This window comes from Xiphophorus couchianus, chromosome 18, assembly GCF_001444195.1.
Source record: "Xiphophorus couchianus chromosome 18, X_couchianus-1.0, whole genome shotgun sequence".
In the NCBI taxonomy this organism is placed as follows: Eukaryota; Metazoa; Chordata; class Actinopteri; order Cyprinodontiformes; family Poeciliidae; genus Xiphophorus; species Xiphophorus couchianus.
In genome coordinates, this window is record NC_040245.1 from 31578987 (window position 1) to 31600165 (window position 21179).

Here is a 21179-nt window from a genome sequence, read left to right on the forward strand (position 1 = left end):
TCTCACCCTAATCATAATATGATTGTTTTAACCACAGTAGATTAGTTGCTATTTTGTTGGTAGTGAGCTCATTATATTCCGATTTTAGTAAAAGAAGTCTCCTATATTTGTCAGCGTCATTAGAGTGATACAGTTGCTCTTGTAATTCTTTGATTTGTTTTTCAATGTTTTTTAATTTATTCAAATGAAGTCTTGATTTATGCCTAGTATAACTCATTATTTCCCCCCTTATGTAGGCTTTAAAGGCTTCCCATTTTATTGATGCACTGGTTTGGGTTGTATTAAAATTGAAATACTCAGTTATTTTCTCTTCGAGAAATTCCTCAAATTCTTGGGATCTAAACCATTTAGCTTGAAATCGAAATGGGATTGAAGACCGGCAATAATTTGGTAATTTTATTGACAGAATAACTGGGGCATGATCAGAAAGTAGAATAGCTTCATACCAACATTTTTGAACTGTAGATAATAAACCGGAGGAGACCAGAAAATAATCTATTCGTGAATAAGTTTTGGAGGTGCTTGAAAAGCATGAGTACTCTGTCTTATTTGGATGAAGTTGCCTCCAAACCTCCACTATATTAAGATCTTTCATATATTTCTCGACAGTTTTCCTGGCTTGTTGGTGGGATATGACAGAACTATTTGAACGGTCTATTGCAGAGTTTAAAACACAATTGAAATCTCCACCAATTATAAATGGACCGTTATAAGCTGACATGGTTAAAAACAGATTTTGGTAAAAGGTAGGATCATCCCCGCTGGGGGCATATAGACATACAAAGTTGACCAATGTAGAGATTATAGTCCCACTAAGAATGACAAATCTCCCTGCCGGGTCAATGTATTTATTTTTAAGTTCAAATGGAATTGATTTGTGAATCATTATTATTACTCCTCTGGCGTGAGCTGTAAAACTAGAGGAGAATACCTGTCCCGGCCACCTAGATCTAATTTTATTTACATCCTTTTCAATCAAGTGTGTCTCTTGTAAAAAACATATTGTAGTTTTCATCTTTTTGATCCTGCCCATCACTTGTTTAAGTTTGACCATTTTGTTCAGACCTCTAACATTCCAACTAGATATATTGATTACCGGGCAATCAGACATAAATCATGTACTTGGAGATGTAAACAAATATAATGCATTGGCCTCTTCTTATTCTCACATTCAAGTCATGTAAAGTCAACAAAAAAACTGTACCCATAGTGAGCCCTTCATCCCAAATCACCACACATTTCCCCAAATGAAATGTGGTGTTAATCCCTTCTGAACATTGAACTCGGGTTATGTGAAACATTGCATCCACTACGTGGGTAACGTAAAAGTCCACATGCATAACGAAGGTAATATGTGGGTTGGCTGGCCGAACAAAGAATAATTTGACCAAAATATTAATAGTTAAGGCTAGATTTGGTAACAATACAAAGGTATAATAAAGAAATATTAATAACAGTGTTCATGCTTTCACATACATCAACAAAACGTTTGTCAACTTACAATATTGTCCACTGCAATTTGTTCCTTTTGTATCCACTGTTGAGGGGAAGCGATGGGCACACACTATGTCCTGGAGTTATTCTCTGTCTGTGGGCTTATTCCATCGATGTATTTCTCGGCTTCTTCCACTGACTTGAAGATCCGTCGCTTGTCATTGTGTGTGATGATCAGATGAGCTGGATACAAAATACCATACCGGACTTTAAGGACTCGAAGCCGGGCTTTCACTCCATCAAAGCACCTCTGCAGCTTGCGAGTCTACTTACGTTTCTATTCAGATGGAAGAAGCAAGTCATGTAAATTGTGATTAAAATGCTCACACTGCCCATTCCCATAAGGATAACAAGGGGTAGTGTGACTTGTGTCAATTTTGTACAACCTACAGAACTGATGAACCAAATTACTCCCAAAATGATCAAAAATCAGAATGAATCTTGCTTTGGGGCCCAAAAAGTTGAAGCCAATCTTTCACTAGTGCCTCTGCAACAGTACTAGCACACTAATCTTTTGTGGTGACAGTCTGTGTAAACTTTGAAAAGACATCAGTCATTACAAGAACATTTTCTCTACCACAGGTTCTAAAAGTGTAAAATCTTATTAGCTTTGATTGTGCCCATATAGGTTTTACCTTTTGGCAACAGAGCCTTCACTAATGTTCATACAGACTGTCTAAAAGGGTGTGGTGGTGGGGGTTACTACTTATTAGCTTTGAGTGAAATCAAATGACTTAAGTTTGTGAACACATATGCTATGTAGCATAATAAAGACTCTCCTCATTCATGCACTAATTTTTAATAAACTCTTCAGAGTCTCACCAGTGCGGCCCCGGAGAATTCACATGTGCACAAGGCGTTTGCATCCGTGAAGTGTGGCGCTGCGACGGGGACAACGACTGCAGAGACTGGTCAGATGAAGCCAACTGCACAGGTTGGCAAATTAACACAAACTAATGGAATATTCAGTAACTACTGTACAAGTAATTCAAAATGTAGAATGTTTATAAAGTTGTATCTAGCAAATTTCATAGATATGAACCCATAATCCATCCTGTGTCTAACACAGAGGAGGCTCCCCTTTCAGGATATCACGTGACAAATTTGTTTAACTTGCTTCTTCCTGCATTTGCTTATTTTTTGTTTGTACCTAGTGGGTCACCATACATGTGAACCAAGCAGCTTCCAGTGTCACACAGGTCATTGTATACCACTGCGTTGGAAGTGTGACGGAGATGATGACTGTCAGGACAACTCGGATGAAGATCCTCATTATTGTGGTGAGTTGAGACTGCTCTGTGGTGAGGTCAATAGCCACTGTTCATTGTGTCTCTTCAGCAGGTATAGGGGGAAATGTTAGGACAATTCCAAGGGCCCCTGATCAACAGGGGGTCCTCTACAATTTTTCTTTTCTTCATAGAAATTAAATAAAATGGGGCCCTGTCAATTACAAAATTAATAATATTGTGTTTTCTAAAATTGTTTTTATCAGTAATAAGTAAATGTTACCACTCCCAGACCAAAAAGCACACATCCATATTTGCACTGAACCCTCCCCTGGATCTGCATAAAATGGTTCGTTCCTGCTTAGCCGCTTGACTGTGACGGTGTTCAGCAGCAGTCAGTAGAAGACAAGAACGACTGTGGCGGTTATTTTGCTACCAAAAAATATTGAGAAAATACGGTTCTCTCTTTCATAGCATTCATTTCGTGTCTCACAATGGGAACGCCCTTGGCCTAACCTCATCAGAAGCTCCTTTTACATTACACCAGCCCGGATTGGCTGAAGATAAGCCTGTCAGTGTCAGAGAGGGCAGGACGCCTTGCTCCGACCAACCACCTCCCTCCTCCACTCAGACCGTGAAGGGGAGGAAGTGGCTGGCCTGCCCTCCTCCCTGGATGGAGAGAGAAATTACAAAAAAAATGTCTTGAAATGACCTACAATGCTTCTTTACATACTCAGACATGAAAATATTTTTAGTTAGAGTTACCCAAAATTTAAACATGAAGAAAGATGATTTATAACTTACAAGTAGGAGGCAAGGTTTAGCATGCAACTCTGCTTCATAAAAAGGACTGCATTCCGAATACTAAAACAATACTAAATACTAAAACAAATGTCTATTGTCAAATCAGTCGATGACAAAAGAAAACAGCCACTGACAGTCAACATATACCAGGATTGGCTACAAATAATTTTAATAACTAAAAAAGATAAATATGATTTAATTGACTCTTCTGTTACTGAACATGAGTTTGACAAAAACTTTGTGACAATATTGCATTTACTAATTTTCTTCAAGTATGACTATCTGAGTGACAAGGCTGCCACAGTTTCAACAGCAGATGTCACTAGTGAGAAATTAATGAACCACCAAGTAATGAACCTTTGGGCAAAGCAATGGGCTGGGAAGCTTCATTGCTTCATGAGGCTTCATTTGGCCATTACTAGTAGCAACTGGTAAGACTCAATAGACAACTGACGACAGACTTGACGAGGACCCAACAAGGAACACAGGTGGGATTAAATACACAAGGAGGTAATCAGGGGAAACAAGACATAGCTGGTAACAATCAAGGGGTAGAGAGGACACAGTCTCAATTGAGCACGGGAACCTGAATGAATACACAGAAAAACTCAAATCTTCACAGCTGGGCTGCATCCTTAATAGCAGATTTATTAAGGACGCAGCCCTCTGCTTCATCCTTGTGGAAAACCTAGAGCAGCGGAGATACCTGTGGCTTATAGCCTGATGCAGCTTATATATGTACGTTTCCAGTTTTTAAAAAAAACTTTGTGGGTGCGTCTTATTGTGAGGTGCCCTCTGTAGTCCGGAAAATATGGTCTAATGTGCCCGAAGCACATAGCCCGAAGCACATAAATTCAGCTTAAGAACTCCAGCAGAGCTGGAGTTCTTAAGCTGAATTTCTGTCACTGTTGGACAGAAACTCGCGTGCAAACTGACATACACAGGCTGATTCTATGTGTCATTTGTGTGAGTAAAAGATTGTAGGAAAAATATTTCAAAGCAAAAAACTGTATTTTCATGTTTCAATAGTTCAACTTTGTTTCTCGTAGCAGAATAAACAATCTTATCTGATGTAAACAAAGTAGGATGCACTGATTGATCGCCCACCCGATTTTCCAAAATTTTAGTTGATCAGCCGAAACTTGCATCATTTCAGACCCTTCCGACCTTCAGTCTGACGCAACTTATTTCCAAAAACGCAAAAAGTTACAATACTAACAACCTTTTTCTGTGGCATTGGAGACATTGGCAACGTGAAAAATCATCAATCGTACTGTAATTGCAGCTACCAGTGAGATTTATTTGGATTTAAAATGTGTAAAATGAAAGAACAAAACAAGTGGTTCTTGTAATTTAGTAGATGGGACATCAATGCTATTTTTATATTTGAGAACTCTGCATAATGTGTAGTTAAACAAGTTTGTGTTACTTCATAGGTATTATGTGAAGTAATACCTGTGAAGTATGTTTTTCAATTAAATAAGGCTAGAATATTGAAGGTGCATTGTGGCCTTGACAGTTACAAAAAGAAAGAAAATGGACTTGGCCAGAAAATCCAATCGGTGCACCCATACCAAAAGGGAACTTTTTCTTTCCTGGTCATGCTCTTGTGTATATCTTAGCCTGCAGGATTAAGCTCTGCTAGGGGCCAATTCACTGTGTTAACAAGATTTTAATAAAAGGAGGTGGGAGAAGCATCCATTCTGTTTAGTGTCGGCTGGTTGGTATAAAGTAAAAATATCACAGTATCAGAAATAAAACTAAATGTTTAAAATGTTCTCATTGTTTTAATTTGAAACCGAAAAGAGATGCTCTTACTGCTGCTAACGCAATCTCACATATTAATCATTTAGAGCTTTTGGTAAATCTTTCTATAGTAATACATAGACCAAAGTAAAGCAAAAGAAGTAGTTTTCAAAGACATCTGCTTATGGCTCAACATATTGTCCTCCTTGGCTGTTCTGCCCTTTCTAGTTGACACCAGTCTAGCAAGGCAGTATTAGTGAGTTAGGTGGTCTGGCTGTCTGACCTAAAGAAGTCCTGCAGTCAGCTTCTGAATAACAATGTCAATCAGTCTCCCAAATTCATTTTTATGTTGTCCTTGAGATGCTTGAAACATAACATTTTGGCTTATGTCTTTATAGATGGATGGATGGATGGATGGAAGACAAATTCTTATGTTTAAATTCACTTATTTAAAATAAATTTTCTTCCACAGTGACAAAAAACCCTGACTGTAGTCCCAGTACGTATGCACAAAGAAATTAAATGTTCACACTTATATTATGGAAGATTCACCTGCAGTGGCCTGACATACAAAAGGATTTCCCTCAGAAATGGTGGACCGCCTCGGTGGTCCACCATGTTTTTGTATTAAAAGATGTTGACAGGAAATGTAAAAATATTGCTGGGTAAGTATATATGTTATGGGAAAGCATCGCCAGTGAAATGCTGTCTAAACCCACAACCAGTCTTAAAAACAACAAAATAAAAAAGACCATTAAAATTAATATAAATTATTTGCACTTCTGTTTAATCCAAATTAAGCCAGTGGCTCCATCAGACCCCCAGGCCTTCAGGGACCCCATAAATCAGTGGTGCCCAAAGTCGGTCCTCGAGGGCCGGCATCCTGAATGTTTTAGTGCTCGCTCTGGTTTAATGCACCTGGATCAAATAATGGCTCAGTAGAAGGTCAAAGAAGAACATTGACATGTTGAAAAGGTTGTAATTACCAGCAGGGAGAGAACTAAAATATGCAGGATGTCAGCCCTTGAGGTCCGACCTTGGGCACCCCTGCCATAAATGCTAATATTTTAACACAGACCACAGATATATAAATGTAACATTTATTTATTGAGATGATCATTGCTGCTAAATTTGATTTAATAGCTTCAGCATACATAAATTAAAATATTTTAAATTGTTTAACATTTAAATTTAAGATTATAAGGAGCTGGCAAGTTTACTTTGTAAAAGTTCAATATTCAAAAGTTCAACAATATTCATAGATTGTTTTGTTAAATCCGCTGCACTGAGCGCAGAGATGCGCAACAAACGGGAGATTGGATTCAATGCTGCTAATGTGGCTTTAGTAGCTCTTCCATTTCATGTCTGTTGAGTTTTTAAATACACAGAAACTGTTGTGGTTGCCCAACTTTAAGGGACGCACATTAACTCTGGCTACCTAAGTAGACAAGGCATTTGATATGGTTTGATATATCGTGTAACTGGAAAAATAATGCTAAACATAAAAATAAAGCAATATAAAAACAAGCGTGATGTGTGACTACGACAAGAGCATGAAAACTCCTCACCAGGCTGCACCTGCATGATGAGTGATTAGCGCTGGAAAGACAGAGCCACACGCTGGGCAGCGCTTTGAGATGCATCAATGAACACCATATATAATTCTTTGTTCACAAAGATAAATCGTTCTCACCACTTGTTCAATGCGCATCTCTGAAAGTGTGACTACAAGTTATTCCTGCGGTTCACATTGAGCTGCGCAACCAGAGCTAACGGTTTAAACTCTTACCTAGATGTAAAGTTCTCTAAAGAAACATAATTCCTCACAGGGGTTGATATGAAGCCTAGGCGCAAATGTCCCAGTGTTTTGATGTGGATCTGTAGTCTGAATCGATTTGCTGCCACACTGGAAACTGGAATTAAAGATGCCACTTTAGTCGAAATTTTGAAGTCAGGGAACATTTTTCCAATTGATCAAAAGTCAGCAAGACTTGGAACGAGTGGATTTCTTGTCCCATCTGACTTAGACGACCGCAGAAATTTCACACCATGCGCCCCTATACCAGACATGCTCCAAAGTGTCCGCAAATGTGGCTGTGAAGTCACCCTTCACTCTGCTCAGTGCTTGGTTTGTTGTCCCAACTGTCCCCAAAGGAGAGTTTCCTGTTCTTGAAATAATGAATAATACATTTCAATTGTGTTGTCATTAGAGGGTACCCAGTGTAAAGGTTTCCTGTGCTCCAATGACACCTGCCTGCCAGCCAAAGCTCACTGCAACGGGAACCACGACTGTCCTGACGGTGCTGATGAGCTCAATTGTGGTGAGTGTTTCTGTCATAGTCTGACGTTTGACAGAAACGATGTGACTGATAGATGTTCCTGCCCTCCTGCACTAAATAAACAGCTTTAAACAGATTAGGCTAAAGTAAATGGTTAATAAATAAATCAGAGATACTTGATCCGATAAGAAAAGAACATGGCAGTAAGATGGAAGTTCATTCTTCCTGACCTAAATGTTCCTTTTGTTTCCCCCACAGATCCCCTTTGTACTCGGTACATGGAGTTTGTTTGCAAGAACCGTGCCCAGTGCCTGTTTCAGTCTCTGGTGTGTGACGGTATTAAGCACTGTGAGGACGGCTCTGATGAGGAGGCTGCGTATGCTGGATGTGGTGAGCAACAGACTCTAAATGTGTTGTTAATGATTCATGTTCAGACCGTTCACCTGTCAAAGTCTAAAAGCCAGGAATACCACTGGGTTGTGACTGTGGAAATGCAAAGCAAGCTGACCTTTCATGTGATGGCAACAAAAATACAGAACATGTGAGAGGCTGTAGAGCAGTCCAGAGATAGCCATGCTATTTTTCCACTAAGATAGGAGAGAACAGTCTCTTCTCTTTATCCAGGGGCAGGGTGGTCCTCTCAGCCCACTTCTCTTTGCTTTAGCTATCAAGCCACTTTTCAGTTATCATAAGACTTCGCAAAGCTTTAATGGAATTTATAGAAAACAGCTAGAACATTGACTGTACTTATACACAGACAACTTATTGTTCTACATCTCTAACCCAGCATTTTGTATCTTCAGCATTATGAATTTGCTAGACCGTTTTGGTAAATTTTCATGATATAAGTAGAACTTCCTAAAGAGTGAATGTTTTCCAGTAAATAACACCGGGCTCCAAATTACAGAAACTGTCTTGCTGTTCCCTCTCTCTAGAACAGGATTTAAATATTTGAGAATCAATGTGACCTGTTCATCTTCTGATCTGTTGGAAAAAAATGTCACTCCTCTCCTTAATAATCTCAAACACGACTTCCAGAATGCAGTGTCCTAAATTTATCCCTAGATGGCAAAGTAGCATGTAGCAAAATAAATATATTGCCAAGATTTATGTATCTCTTTCAGAGTATTACGTTTTTCTTCCAAAATCATTCTTCAGACTTATTGATTGAACAGTTGTCCTCGTTAATGTGGAGTAATAAACACACCATATCAGTAAACAGTTCCTTCAGAGACACAAAGAACAGAAGGGTATAGCTTTACCCAACCTGATGTATTACTACTGGGCAGCAACCTACAAACAGTAGCCTATTTGCTTCACCCACCAGATGATGACTGGTGCCAATTACAACTGAATGTATGTAAACCAGTGGTGTCCAAAGTTGGTCCTCGAGGGTCGGCATCCTGCATCTTTTAGTTCCCTCCCTTGTTTAACACACCTGGATCAAATGATGCCTCATTAGAAGGCCTAAAAAGAACTTTGACCTGCTGAAAAGGTTGTTACTATCACCAGGGAGAGAACTAAAACATACATTATCCCGGCCCTTGAGGACCGACTTTGGGAACCACTGATGTAAACCATCTCATCCCTTGTTTTAGTTATCTCAAAGCTTCCTCTCTTCTCTAAGCAATACTCTTCCTACCCAGTTGTAATCTCCACAAATCTGTCCACAATTTAGACAACACTTCAATATGACAAACTTCTTTATCTATAGTCCCACATATGATAACCATGTTTTCCTGCCAGCCATATTAGATCCTGTCTTTGCCCAATGGCAATGTAGTGATCTTTATATATATGAAATTTTCGCTACCTTTGATGCCATCATGTCTAAATTTAATTTACAGCGTTCCACCCTCCTCCACTATTTCCAGATTAAAAATTTTGTTTGTAACATCAGTCCTTGCTTTCCCAATTTACTTCCAAAGGGAGGAGTGGAGATCATTTAGCAAATTCCCACACAACCGGAGAAGAATCTTAGTGTAGATCTCATCTCAATACAGAAAAGCTCAATGAGATCAGAGCAGAATGGTCAGAAGTACTTGGAATAAACATCTCTGAGACTTTTAATCACGGATTATATAGAGTAAACGGGTCAACTTCATGTGCTCAACTTGGACTAATTAAATTCAAGGTTCTTCATAGAATTCATTAGGCCAGATTTTCAAGGATATATTCTACAGTCAGCGAAACATGTCATACATGTCAACAGGCAGATTTTACTCACATGTTCTGGTCCTGTAACAGACTGTGCAACTTCTGGTCTACGATATTTCGGATCTTATCTGAAGCTTTTGGAATAGACGTCCAACCCAGTGCTGAATTGGCAATATTTGGAGTACCCAGTTGTATATTAATAACACATGATTTTAAAAACGTACTAACTCTTTCAACTCTCCAAGACTGGAGAAGAATCTTAGTGTAGAAATCAGAACACCCACCCAAGGCTTTTCTTTGGTTGAAAGACCTGACTGTGTTCTTTAAGCTAGAGAAGATCAAATTTTGCTTTAGAGGATCGATCCAAAACTTTTATAAAACGTGGGTCCCTCTACTATCTTATTTTGAGAAAGTAGATGCCCTCCCTCAAGCTTGAAAATCACACAGGAACTAATTCTGTTGTGAATGTACCTGCACCCCCAGCCTGGTGGCCAAACTAATTCCTTGTAGTTCAAACCACTGTCAGGGGTTAGAACTACTGACAGTGTTCCAACCACTGTCAGTCTACTTGTGTAGTTTTAAATATCCATATTCTAATTCAGTTTGTGTACACTTTGTCATGAAACGGTGCGGTGTTGGTGGTGAGGCAGACGCAGCGGACCCAGGTCAGATGAATTATGATGATTTTAATGATAAATAAGTCCAGCAACAGGCAGCACACACATTGACAACGAATTGGCAAGACACTGACAAGGGCCCGATGAGGAACAAGGAACACAGGTGGGTTTAAATACACAGCGGGTAATCACAGAACGAGACACACCTGGGAACAATCAAGGGGAGGACAGGACAACGAAGAGACTCAAGGACACAGAAAACTCGAAATTAACACACAGAAAACACAGAACACGACACAATTAGGTGCATGCGTGAATGTATGTTATGCACAGAGGTGCCGCCAAGAATCTTGGGCCCCTTAACCAAAAATTAAATTGGACCCCCCCTACGCAGCTGCTGTTACAATTTCTTGAGTCTATCTGACTCATCAAAAGCATCATGATTTTTAATGCTTGCAACTACCTTGCTTTCTTTGGTTCAATACTGATACTAGCGAGACATCCGGATGGCGGAGAAGCGAGCAACAGCATAAATTTCGAGCTCCCAGACGGTCGAGTTACCCCCCCAACAAATAATTCATAAAACACCGTTTTTCAGTATTTACATGTCATGTCAGGGAGTAACAAGAGGAAGACAAGAGGAATTCAGCAAGAAAACGCGAAAGAAACTGTTGTTTTATCGAAGGAGGTCTCTGAAGATAGCAAGCTAGCAGCGGACAAAGCTATGGAAGCTATGGGAGCTAACATTCTTGCAGAGCTGAAAGAAGTTCAGACGAACCTTAAAAAACAAATCACTGACCAGTCAGGACTCATAACAAAAGAAATGTCTGAGTTTAGAAAAGAGATGGGGAAGCGGCTTGACGACATTGTTGCAGACCTGAAAGATGTAAAGAACAGAGTTGAGGAGGCTGAGCAGCGAATAACCGAAGTAGAGGAATTCAACATGGACGTCAAAGACGTGCTGAGCCACACGCTCCAGCTACAAGAAGACCTACAAACACGTCTAACAGACCTGGAAGCCCGTTCACGTAGGAATAACATTCGTATTCATGGGGTCACAGAGGGAGAAGAAGGCGACAACTTGCAAAAATTCATAGAGAATTTCATTAAAACTGAACTCTCCCTCACGGACACCACACTGGGCATACAGCGCTGTCACCGGTCACTCGGACCCAAACTGCTGTCCGGCTCCAACCCCAGATCCATTGTGATACATTTTCTGGAGTATACTACGAAGGAACTAGTGCTTCGTTCTGCGTGGGGGAAGAAAGTGATACAGCTGAAAGGAAACTGCGTGTTCTTTGATCAAGATTTCCCCAGTGATATCTTCGCTAAACGTAAAGCATATAATCCCATCAGGAAGATCTTAAAAGAGAAGGGACTTCGCTTCCAGACCATGTACCCATCCAGACTTAGTGTGTTTTACCAGAACGGCCCTGTGATTTACAACAGTGCACAGGACGCGTCTGACGACATGAGGAAGAGGAACATGTTTGAAGCAGCGGGTAAACCAACGGAGGACGCCTCCCAGCCCAAACCGAGAGCCTTCTCCCCGGAAGGAGCGAGCGGAACCCAGCGGTGGACCCGGGAAACGCGAGTGAAACACATCCAGGAAAAACTTAGGGCCTTCAAGCGCAACGACAACACCCTGTAACCTTCTTGTGAATTCCTCTGTAAAGTACCAGTATTACGGACGACCGCAGATCTGGGAACAGACATGCTTTCTCCATGGGCGCTGCCGTGATGGACAAGAGACGACAGGCAGCACCGCGAGGAGCCCCGTGGGATTCCAGGGACTCTCCTCACTACTCTGAAGGTGGAATGGTACTTCACTCTTGGAAGTCACGTATGTTATGTGTTTTGTTGTTTTGCAGACCCCCCTTTGTTCACCAGAGCACCTGGAAAATAATAGGTATTTCTTTTTTTGTATACTAATGACAGAAGTGAAACAACAATATAAGGTAATTACTCTTAATGTTAACGGCTTACATAATCCCATTAAAAGAGGCAAAGCTCTTGCAAAGATGAAACAAGAAAAACAAGATATAATTTTTTGGCAAGAAACACATCTTTCTACTGCTGAACATGAAAAATTATGTAAAATGGGGTTTAAAAATGTGCACTTTTCTTCATATGCAAAAAGCAGCTCTAGAGGAGTAGCGATTTTATTGTCCAACAGGCTGAACTTTCAGTTCTCCTCACAAATTAAAGACAAAGAAGGACAGTATATACTGGTCAAAGGATACATAGATCATAAAGAAGTAACCTTACTGAATGTGTATAGACCACCCGGAAATAATACACAACTTATTAAGAAAATATTTGACATAATTGCAACAGAAGTATCTGGGATATTGATATGCGGGGGAGACTGGAACATTCACTTAAATCCTTTTCTGGACTCAACCAGCAAAATTACAAAGGCTCAGACAGAAGCAATATACATTAAAAGAATGCTTAAAGAATTGGGGTTGGTGGATGTATGGAGGAACTTGCATCCTCAGGATAAAAAATACACCTTTTTTTCTTACTCTCATCAGATGCATTCAAGATTAGATTATTTCTTCATACAAAGTGCTGATAAACATAGAATAATAAACTGTGACATCGGGGTGAGGGATATATCTGATCATGCGGGGTTGTATATGACACTTCACCTGGATAATGATCGTAAAGAAACCCTGTGGAGGCTTAATAATAGTTTATTGAATGATACTAAATTTGGCAGCTTCGTAGAAAAAGAATTCAAAGACTATATGGACCACAACAACACAGAGGATATTTCTCCCTGTATCTTATGGGACGCAGCAAAGACTGTTCTGAGAGGGAAGTTAATTATGTGATCCTCCCATAAGAAAAAAAAAGAGAAATGTTTAAAAGATCTTACTATAAAATTAAAATCTTTAGAAATACAGCACATGGAAAATAACAATGACCACACCCTGCTACAAATAAGAGAAACAAAACAAGCTCTAAACTGCTTATATGAAGACCAGTTAGAGAAAAAAACTAAATTTATTAAACAGAATTATTATGAAAATGGACCCAAATCAAAGAAATTTCTGGCCTGGAGAATACATAAACAACAAACTGATAGATTTATACAAAAAATTAAAAATCCAATAGATAAAATGACACACTACTCTCTAAAAGACATTAAAAAATCTTTTGAATTATACTACACTCAGCTATACACACAGCCTCACGCAGTGGACCCGTCCTCAGTGAGAGCATTTCTTGCCTCACTGGATTTACCATCGATAGGAACAGATCAAAATAATAGGCTAACACAACAAATAACTGAGGAGGAGATTAATAAAGCAATTTCAAAAATGAAAGGGAATAAGATGGCAGGTGAGGATGGCTACCCGGCGGAGTGGTATAGACACTTCCGAAAATTATTTACTCCTCTGCTTAAGAATTGCTTTAATCATGCACTTTCTGGAGGGGAAACACCACCATCTTGGAGAAGAGAGGTGAATTCAGTGATTCCTAAGCCAGGTAAAGCTAAAACAGAATGTGGTTTATACAGACCAATATCAGTTTTAAACATTGATTACAGGATATTTGCAACAATATTGGCTAAAAGGCTCGAATTTATAATTCCAGAAATTACAGACACAGACCAGACCGGTTCTGTTCACAACAGACAAACCCATGACAATGTGAGACGGGCTCTTCACCTCATAGACCAAATGAAAAACACAGAATCGATAGCTGTTAGTTTAGATGCAGAAAAGGCGTTTGATTCAGTGAGTTGGGACTATCTTTATTTGGCTTTGGAAAGATTTGGCTTTAATAATCAAATTATAGGTTGCTTTCGATCTCTGTATGAGTCAACCTCTGCCAGGATTAAGGTTAATGGGGATTTATCAGATAAAATACAATTAGGAAGGGGCTGTCGCCAAGGCTGCCCCCTCAGCCCCACATTGTTTGCGCTTTTTATTGAGCCTCTAGCACAGGCCATCAGAGAACACAAGGATATTATGGGTGTAGCCATTAAAGGCACAATGCACAAGATTTGCCTCTATGCCGATGATGTGCTCGTATTGCTAACTAACCCGGAAGTCAGCCTACCTAATCTTCTGTCTTTACTCAAGACATTCGGCACTTATTCAGGGTATAAATCCAATCTACAGAAAACACAGGTTCTCTCATTTAACTATCAACCGTCAGTAAAAATTCAGAAAATGTCTAGGTTCAACTGGCACAATATATTTATAAAATATCTGGGAATTAAAATTCCTGTAGAGTTATCTAATCTTTTTGAATGCAACTATATCCCACTGACAGTAGAGATTAGGGCGGATCTACAACGTTGGTCTCTATTACCCATGAATCTACATAATCGAATAAATATAATAAAGATGAACCTTTTACCAAGGCTTCTTTATCTTTTTCAGGCCTTGCCTATAAAAGTACCTGACAAACAATTAGAAGACAAGCAAGTAAAGACTGAAAGAAATGCTCGAATTTTAAGATGGCCAGTTTATGATAGAGATTTTCTCCCTGCAAGAATGGATAAGAGATTTACACAGTGGTCACAAAAAGGCATAACAAGTTATTGGAAGATTACAAAGAATAATGAATTAAAAAGTTTTAAACAACTTCAAGATAACTATAACCTGGAAAAATGTGACTTTTTTAGATACCTCAAGTTAAGACACTACTACAATAAAAGTATAAAATATTTGGAGGAGGACGAGAATGGTATACTTAAAATCCTATTAGATTCGAGCAATGGAAGACCTCTCAAAAAAACAATATCCAAACTATATGCATGTCTACGAACGGAGAAGAAATGTAATACAACATATATTAAGACTAAATGGGAAAAAGAAGCCAAAATAACAATAAATGAAGAGGTTTGGTTAAATATATGCAATTCTGTGATTCACACGTCAAGTTCAGGCCTGTGGAAGGAATTTTCCTGGAAATGTATGGTGCGTTTTTTTGTTACTTTTGTTATTTCTGTTTTTTCCTTGTTATCACTCAACTGCTCTTGTCAAACTAGCTGCTCTGTAATTTTTTGTTAGCGGGGGGTCTAACTGTTCAATGTATGTATGTGTGTCTCTAAAACTGCAAAAATAACAAAAATAAAGTTAAAAAAAAAATACTGATACTAGCATAATATTTACTGCTAGTGAACAATGAACAATGTTCTGTTCTTGCTGGATAATTAAAAATAATAATAATAAAAATTCATTTCATTTCTACATTTCAAAAGCAAGGCTGAGGAAGAAGAGACATGCCCAATTTCACAGTTTTGGTCCCCTGAGAAGAAAAACAAAAAATGTATATATACACTGCTCAAAAAAATAAAGGGAACACTTAAACAACACAACATAACTCCAAGTAAATCAAACTTCTGTGAAATCAAACTGTCCACTTAGGAAGCAACACTGATTGACAATCAATGTCACCTGCTGTTGTGCAAATGGAACTTTGTACAGAACAAAGTATTCAATGAGAATATTTCTTTCATTCAGATCTAGGATGTGTTATTTGAGTGTTCCCTTTATTTTTTTGAGCAGTATATATACAGGTCCTTCTCAAAATATTAGCATATTGTGATAAAGTTCATTATTTTCCATAATGTAATGATAAAAATTGAACATTCATATATTTTAGATTCATTGCACACTAACTGAAATATTTCAGGTCTTTTATTGTCTTAATACAGATGATTTTGGCATACAGCTCATGAAAACCCAAAATTCCTATCTCACAAAATTAGCATATCATGAAAGGGGTCTCTAAACGAGCTATGAACCTAATCGTCTGAAGCAACGAATGAACTCTAAACACCTGCAAAAGATTCCTGAGGCCTTTAAAACTCCCAGCCTAGTTCATCACTCAAAACTCCAATCATGGGTAAGACTGCCGACCTGACTGCTGTCCAGAAGGCCATCATTGACACCCTCAAGCAAGAGGGTATGACACAAAGATATTTCTGAACGAATAGGCTGTTCCTAGAGTGCTGTATCAAGGCACCTCAGTGGGAAGTCTGTGGGAAGGAAAAAGTGTGGCAGAAAACGCTGCACAACAAGAAGAGGTGACCGGACCCTGAGGAAGATTGTGGATTCCAGACCTTGGGTCACCTGCGGAAGCAGTGGACTGAGTCTGGAGTAGAAACATCCAGAGCCACCGTGCACAGGCGTGTGCAGGAAATGGGCTACAGGTGCCGCATTCCCCAGGTCAAGCCACTTTTAAACCAGAAACAGCGGCAGAGGCGCCTGACCTGGGCTACAGAGAAGCAGCACTAGACTGTTGTTCAGTGGTCCAAAGTACTTTTTTCGGATGAAAGCAAATTTTGCATGTCATTTAGAAATCAAGGTGCCAGAGTCTGGAGGAAGACTGGGGAGAAGGAAATGCCAGATGTCCAGTGTCAAGTACCCACAGTCAGTGATAGTCTGGGGTGCCATGTCAGCTGCTGGTGTTGGTCCACTGTGTTTTATCAAGGGCAGGGTCAGTGCAGCTAGCTATCAGGAGATTTTGGAGCACTCCATGCTTCCATCTGCTGAAAAGCTTTATGGAGATGAAGATTTCATTTTTCAGCATGACCTGGCACCTGCTCACAGTGCCAAAACCACTGGTAAATGGTTTACTGACCATGGTATCACTGTGCTCAATTGGCCTGCCAACTCTCCTGACCTGAACCCATTAGAGAATCTGTGGGATATTGTGAAGAGAAAGTTGAGAGATGCAAGACCCAACACTCTGGATGAGCTAAAGGCCGCTATCGAAGCATCCTGGGCCTTCATAACACCTCAGCAGTGCCACAGGCTGATTGCCTCCATGCCACGCCGCATTGAAGCAGTCTTTTCTGCAAAAGGATTCCCGACCAAGTATTGAGTGCATAACTGTACATAATTATTTGAAGGTGGACTTTTTTTGTATTAAAAACACTTTTCTTTTATTGGTCGGATGAAAGAAAGAAAATATATAATCATAAAGTAATTTAAATTGTTATATTCATCCGGTGGTTTGTACTAAAAAATATTTATTTTTCATGTAGCTTCAACAATTTCGATTTTTATTTGTTCAAAATCGCTGAATTTTCTTATTTTCCCATTCAAATGCTTGGAAGCGATGCCGGTGAGGCAGCAGCGAGCTCTGCCTCACCTTGGATTGCGCAACCCCTGGCTCTGCGCTGGCTGCTAAGCGGAGAGAGCATGTTGCTGTACGGCGTCAATAAAATGGTTTAAACAAATTTAATATATGAACTTATTTCCAATAATTTAGCTTATGTATATAATGTACAGTGCTTTTTGTCACCAACTGTGTTTGTGTAACGTGTTTCGTGTAATGAGCGATTATAAATGGCAGAGAACAGGTTCGAGGTGAGGCAGGCAGTTCTCTTGCCTCATGGCATGGGGCGCTCAAGATCCCAGACGTTCGTCTTGTTCACTCCTCAACTGCCGAGTAAGTGACAGCGAGCTAGGCTAAACGATTCGGGAAGCAAGTCAAGTGCAGCGATAGATTATAATAGAGATAGTGAAACATAACCTGTAAACTGCTGTCAATCTATGCATCTATTTGCAAATCTGATTCTGATGACGTCAGTGCCTCACCAGCTATGAACCTCACCGCACGTCACTGAGCACAACAATTAATCTTTTAAGATCCTCAGAGAGTTCTTTGTCATGAAGTGCCATGTTGGAACTGTCAGAGAGAGTGTGAGAGCTGTACTACAAAATCTAACACACCTGCTCCCTATGCACACGTTAGGCCTAGTAACACTAACTAGTCACATGACATTTTGAGGATTTGAGTTTTTCTGTGTATTCATTTAGGTTTTTGTGTCTATTGAGTCTCCATGTTGTCCTGTCTACCCCTTGGTTGTTCCCAGCTGTGTCTCGTTTCCCTGATTACCCTCTGTGTATTTAATCCCACCTGTGTTCCTTGTTCCTTGTCGAGTCCTCATCTTGTCCACTGTCAAGTCTGTCGTCAGTTATTTTGTTACCATTTGCTGCCAGTTTTGAACTTTTAGCCTTCCGCTCATTCTGTGCTGCCTGGACTGTGGACTTTTGTATCTCTGTCATCTTCATTAAATTCATCATTCATCCTCTATAAAACTGGGTTCGCTGCGTCTGCCTCACCACCTCTAACCGCAATTCGTGACAGAAGGACTCAACCAAAAGTGACTACGGTGAGGTACGCTAAAGAAAAAAAAAACATCAACATGGAGCCTGCTCACTGGAATGAATTAAGATCCACAATTAAAGACTATGTGGAGATTGTGGCAGAACCATACTTCGCCCTTAGACACCTTGGGGTTGCCATCAAGACTCCTCTTGGTGCTGGAGGGCTGGTCTGCCCATCTCTCGTCCCTGGGGTTGGTGGAGCTGCAGCAGGAGAAGGCAAAGTGGGAACGCCAGACAGCTCTAGCTGTCATGGCCTCCTAAGCCAGATATCCCATTTTTCCGCTCCACCACCCCAGCTCCAGCCTCTCCTTCATCTTCAATGCCCTTCACAGCTCAGGTCACATCTCCAGCACCCGCTACAGCTCCAGTCACCTCTCCAGCGCCCGCCATAGCTCTAGTCATGTCTCTAGCACTCGTCACGTCTCCAGTGCTCGCCACAGCTCCAGTCACGTCACCAGCACCACATCCAGCAGCTGCTGCCAGCCCGTCTTCAGCCACCGCTGCCTCCTCGCCTCTAGCCACTGTCTTCATGGTCATGGGGTTCCAAGTGGCCAGGCTGGCACCTGGCCGACAGGCGGCATGGCTGGTGGCATGGCCCGCCCCAGTAAGTGGGTTCTCCCCCCAGTAAGTGGGTTCTCCTGCCCAGTAAGTGGGCTTTCGTCACCTCCGTGTGACTCCTCATTCCCTCTTAGTGCTCCCAGTGTGCTGCCTGGACTTTGGACTTTTGTATCTCTGTCATCTTCATTAAATTCATCATTCATTCTCTACAACCTGGGTCTGCTGCGTCTGCCTCACCACCTCTAACCGCAATTCGTGACAGACATTTTGGAGGGAAAATGACAAGCAGTGCTCAATTTGGACATTTGGGGTGTAGCCTCTTAGGGGTGTATTCACTTTTGTTGCCGGTGGTTTAGACATTAATGACTGTATATAAGTTATTTTGAGGGAAGAATAAATTTACACTGTTATATAAGCTCCCTGCACACAGGCTACTTTTCATTGTGTCAAAGTGTCATTTTGTCAGTGTTGTCCCATGAAAAGATATGCTTAAATATATGCAGAAATGTGAGGGGTGTACTCACTTTTGTGGTACACCGTGTGTGTATATTTTATATATATATAGTACACCTATGTCGTGATATAAGTCTTAAATGTTATTCATAATCGTCTTAAAATTATCTTTGAACATCTTAAATTTAAGTCGGTGAAACCTGCAGAACCTGTCTTAGTAGTTGCACCTCTTTCTTAATTTTTTTGTTTTTTGCCCCCTCAACAAAAGATGAGAAAAAGTAATATTTCTCTTTCCTCCCTTTCAAATTTCATAAAATTTGAGCATGTGTTGTTTTTTTAGCTACACCATCCGAGTTTGGCAAAGTGTGTGATGCCTACACATTTCAGTGTGCCAACGAAGTATGTGTGAGCCTGGAGTGGAAATGTGATGGCATGGACGACTGTGGGGATTATTCTGATGAAGCCAACTGTGGTGAGGAAATCGCTGCACTGCAGATCACTATCGATCCAGGCAGATCCAGATTAAAAGTAATCACCCCAGCACCTACACTAACTCTCAACGTTCCAGCTCACACTCCTGAGGTGCCAGGCTGCTCCAGATACTTCCAGTTTGAATGCGGAAATGGGCGCTGCATCCCTACCTGGTGGAAATGTGATGGAGAAAATGACTGTGGTGATTGGTCAGATGAGGCACAATGTACAGGTACAACCAGCTGCAGAAGAGTGTAAAACTTGAATACCTATGAATTTTCCTTTGCTTATTCACTGATTTACTTTGATTTCTTACCATCAGGGGGCGTTACTCCCCATGCTGTCACAATTGGTCCCGTCACATGTGCGCCCAACCGTTTTCAGTGTGGCTCCGGAGCCTGCATCATCAACACCTGGGTCTGCGATGGCTACGCCGACTGTCCTGATGGCACTGATGAGCTTGGATGTCCCACAGGTTGGAGTCCTCTCCTTCAGTTCAGGACGTCTTTTAGATCAGAGCGGGACCACCAAAGGACACTAACTGGAACTCGGAAAGCTGGAATAGTCATGAGAAAAAAAATTTAAGATATTTAATCTAATACACGTTTTTAATCATAACTCCTTTACCCTAAAATCTAATCTAATTTCCAGCCATTATTATAAAATTCAAACATTAGAAAACCTCCTATGTGATTTAAAAAGGTGTACACAAAAACTTTTAATGCTAAATATTTCTCAAAGTTATAAATATAAGTTAAGATATTTTAAGTTGTAGTTTGTAACTTTCATTAAAAAATATGTTTTTTACATATTTGTTCGAACTGTCACCAGGGTTTCCCCCAGAAAACTTGCTAAGTCCGGTGGTCAGGGCACCACCGGACTTAGCAAGGGCCGCTGCTGGGAGGAGCAGAGTGGGCCGCTGCTCCTCCCAGCAGCGGCCCACTCTGATTATGTATTAAAAGATGTTGACAGGAAATGTAAAAATATTACTGGGTTATTATAAATGTTGCAGGAAGACATTGTCAGTGAGATGCTATTTAAATCCACAACCATAGAGTCTTAGAAACAACAAATAAACAAAAAAAACAATTAAAATAAATATCAACTACTTGCACCTCTGATACGTCCAAATTAAGCCAGCAGCTACTTAAAGCCATCAGGCCTTCAGAACTCCATAAATGCTAACATTTTAACATAGACCACAGATATAGAAATGTAACATTTGTT

General features: G+C 40.3%; 1 protein-coding gene and 1 long non-coding RNA gene across 7 annotated transcripts in view; one reads left to right on the forward strand and one right to left on the reverse strand.

Annotated features, from left to right (window-relative positions):
• sorl1 (sortilin-related receptor, L(DLR class) A repeats containing) overlaps positions 1-21179 on the forward strand; it is a 195780-nt gene that overhangs the window by 112117 nt on the left and 62484 nt on the right. For all 6 annotated transcript variants that reach the window (XR_003593165.1, XM_027999187.1, XM_027999185.1 and 3 more), the window contains 7 exons: positions 2309-2428; positions 2649-2774; positions 7481-7591; positions 7808-7939; positions 19822-19953; positions 20050-20184; positions 20275-20427. Coding sequence is in view for 5 of the 6 variants with exons in the window: in XM_027999187.1 (XP_027854988.1) it covers positions 2309-2428; positions 2649-2774; positions 7481-7591; positions 7808-7939; positions 19822-19953; positions 20050-20184; positions 20275-20427 (909 nt within the window). In the remaining variant the exon portion in view is untranslated. The remainder of the gene's footprint in view (positions 1-2308; positions 2429-2648; positions 2775-7480; positions 7592-7807; positions 7940-19821; positions 19954-20049; positions 20185-20274; positions 20428-21179) is intronic.
• LOC114133356 (uncharacterized) lies at positions 4285-20747 on the reverse strand. Its single transcript, XR_003593170.1, has 4 exons — positions 20736-20747; positions 16035-16043; positions 4584-4586; positions 4285-4340 (listed from the first exon to the last, which is right to left on the reverse strand). It is a non-coding gene; the product is annotated as an uncharacterized LOC114133356 (long non-coding RNA).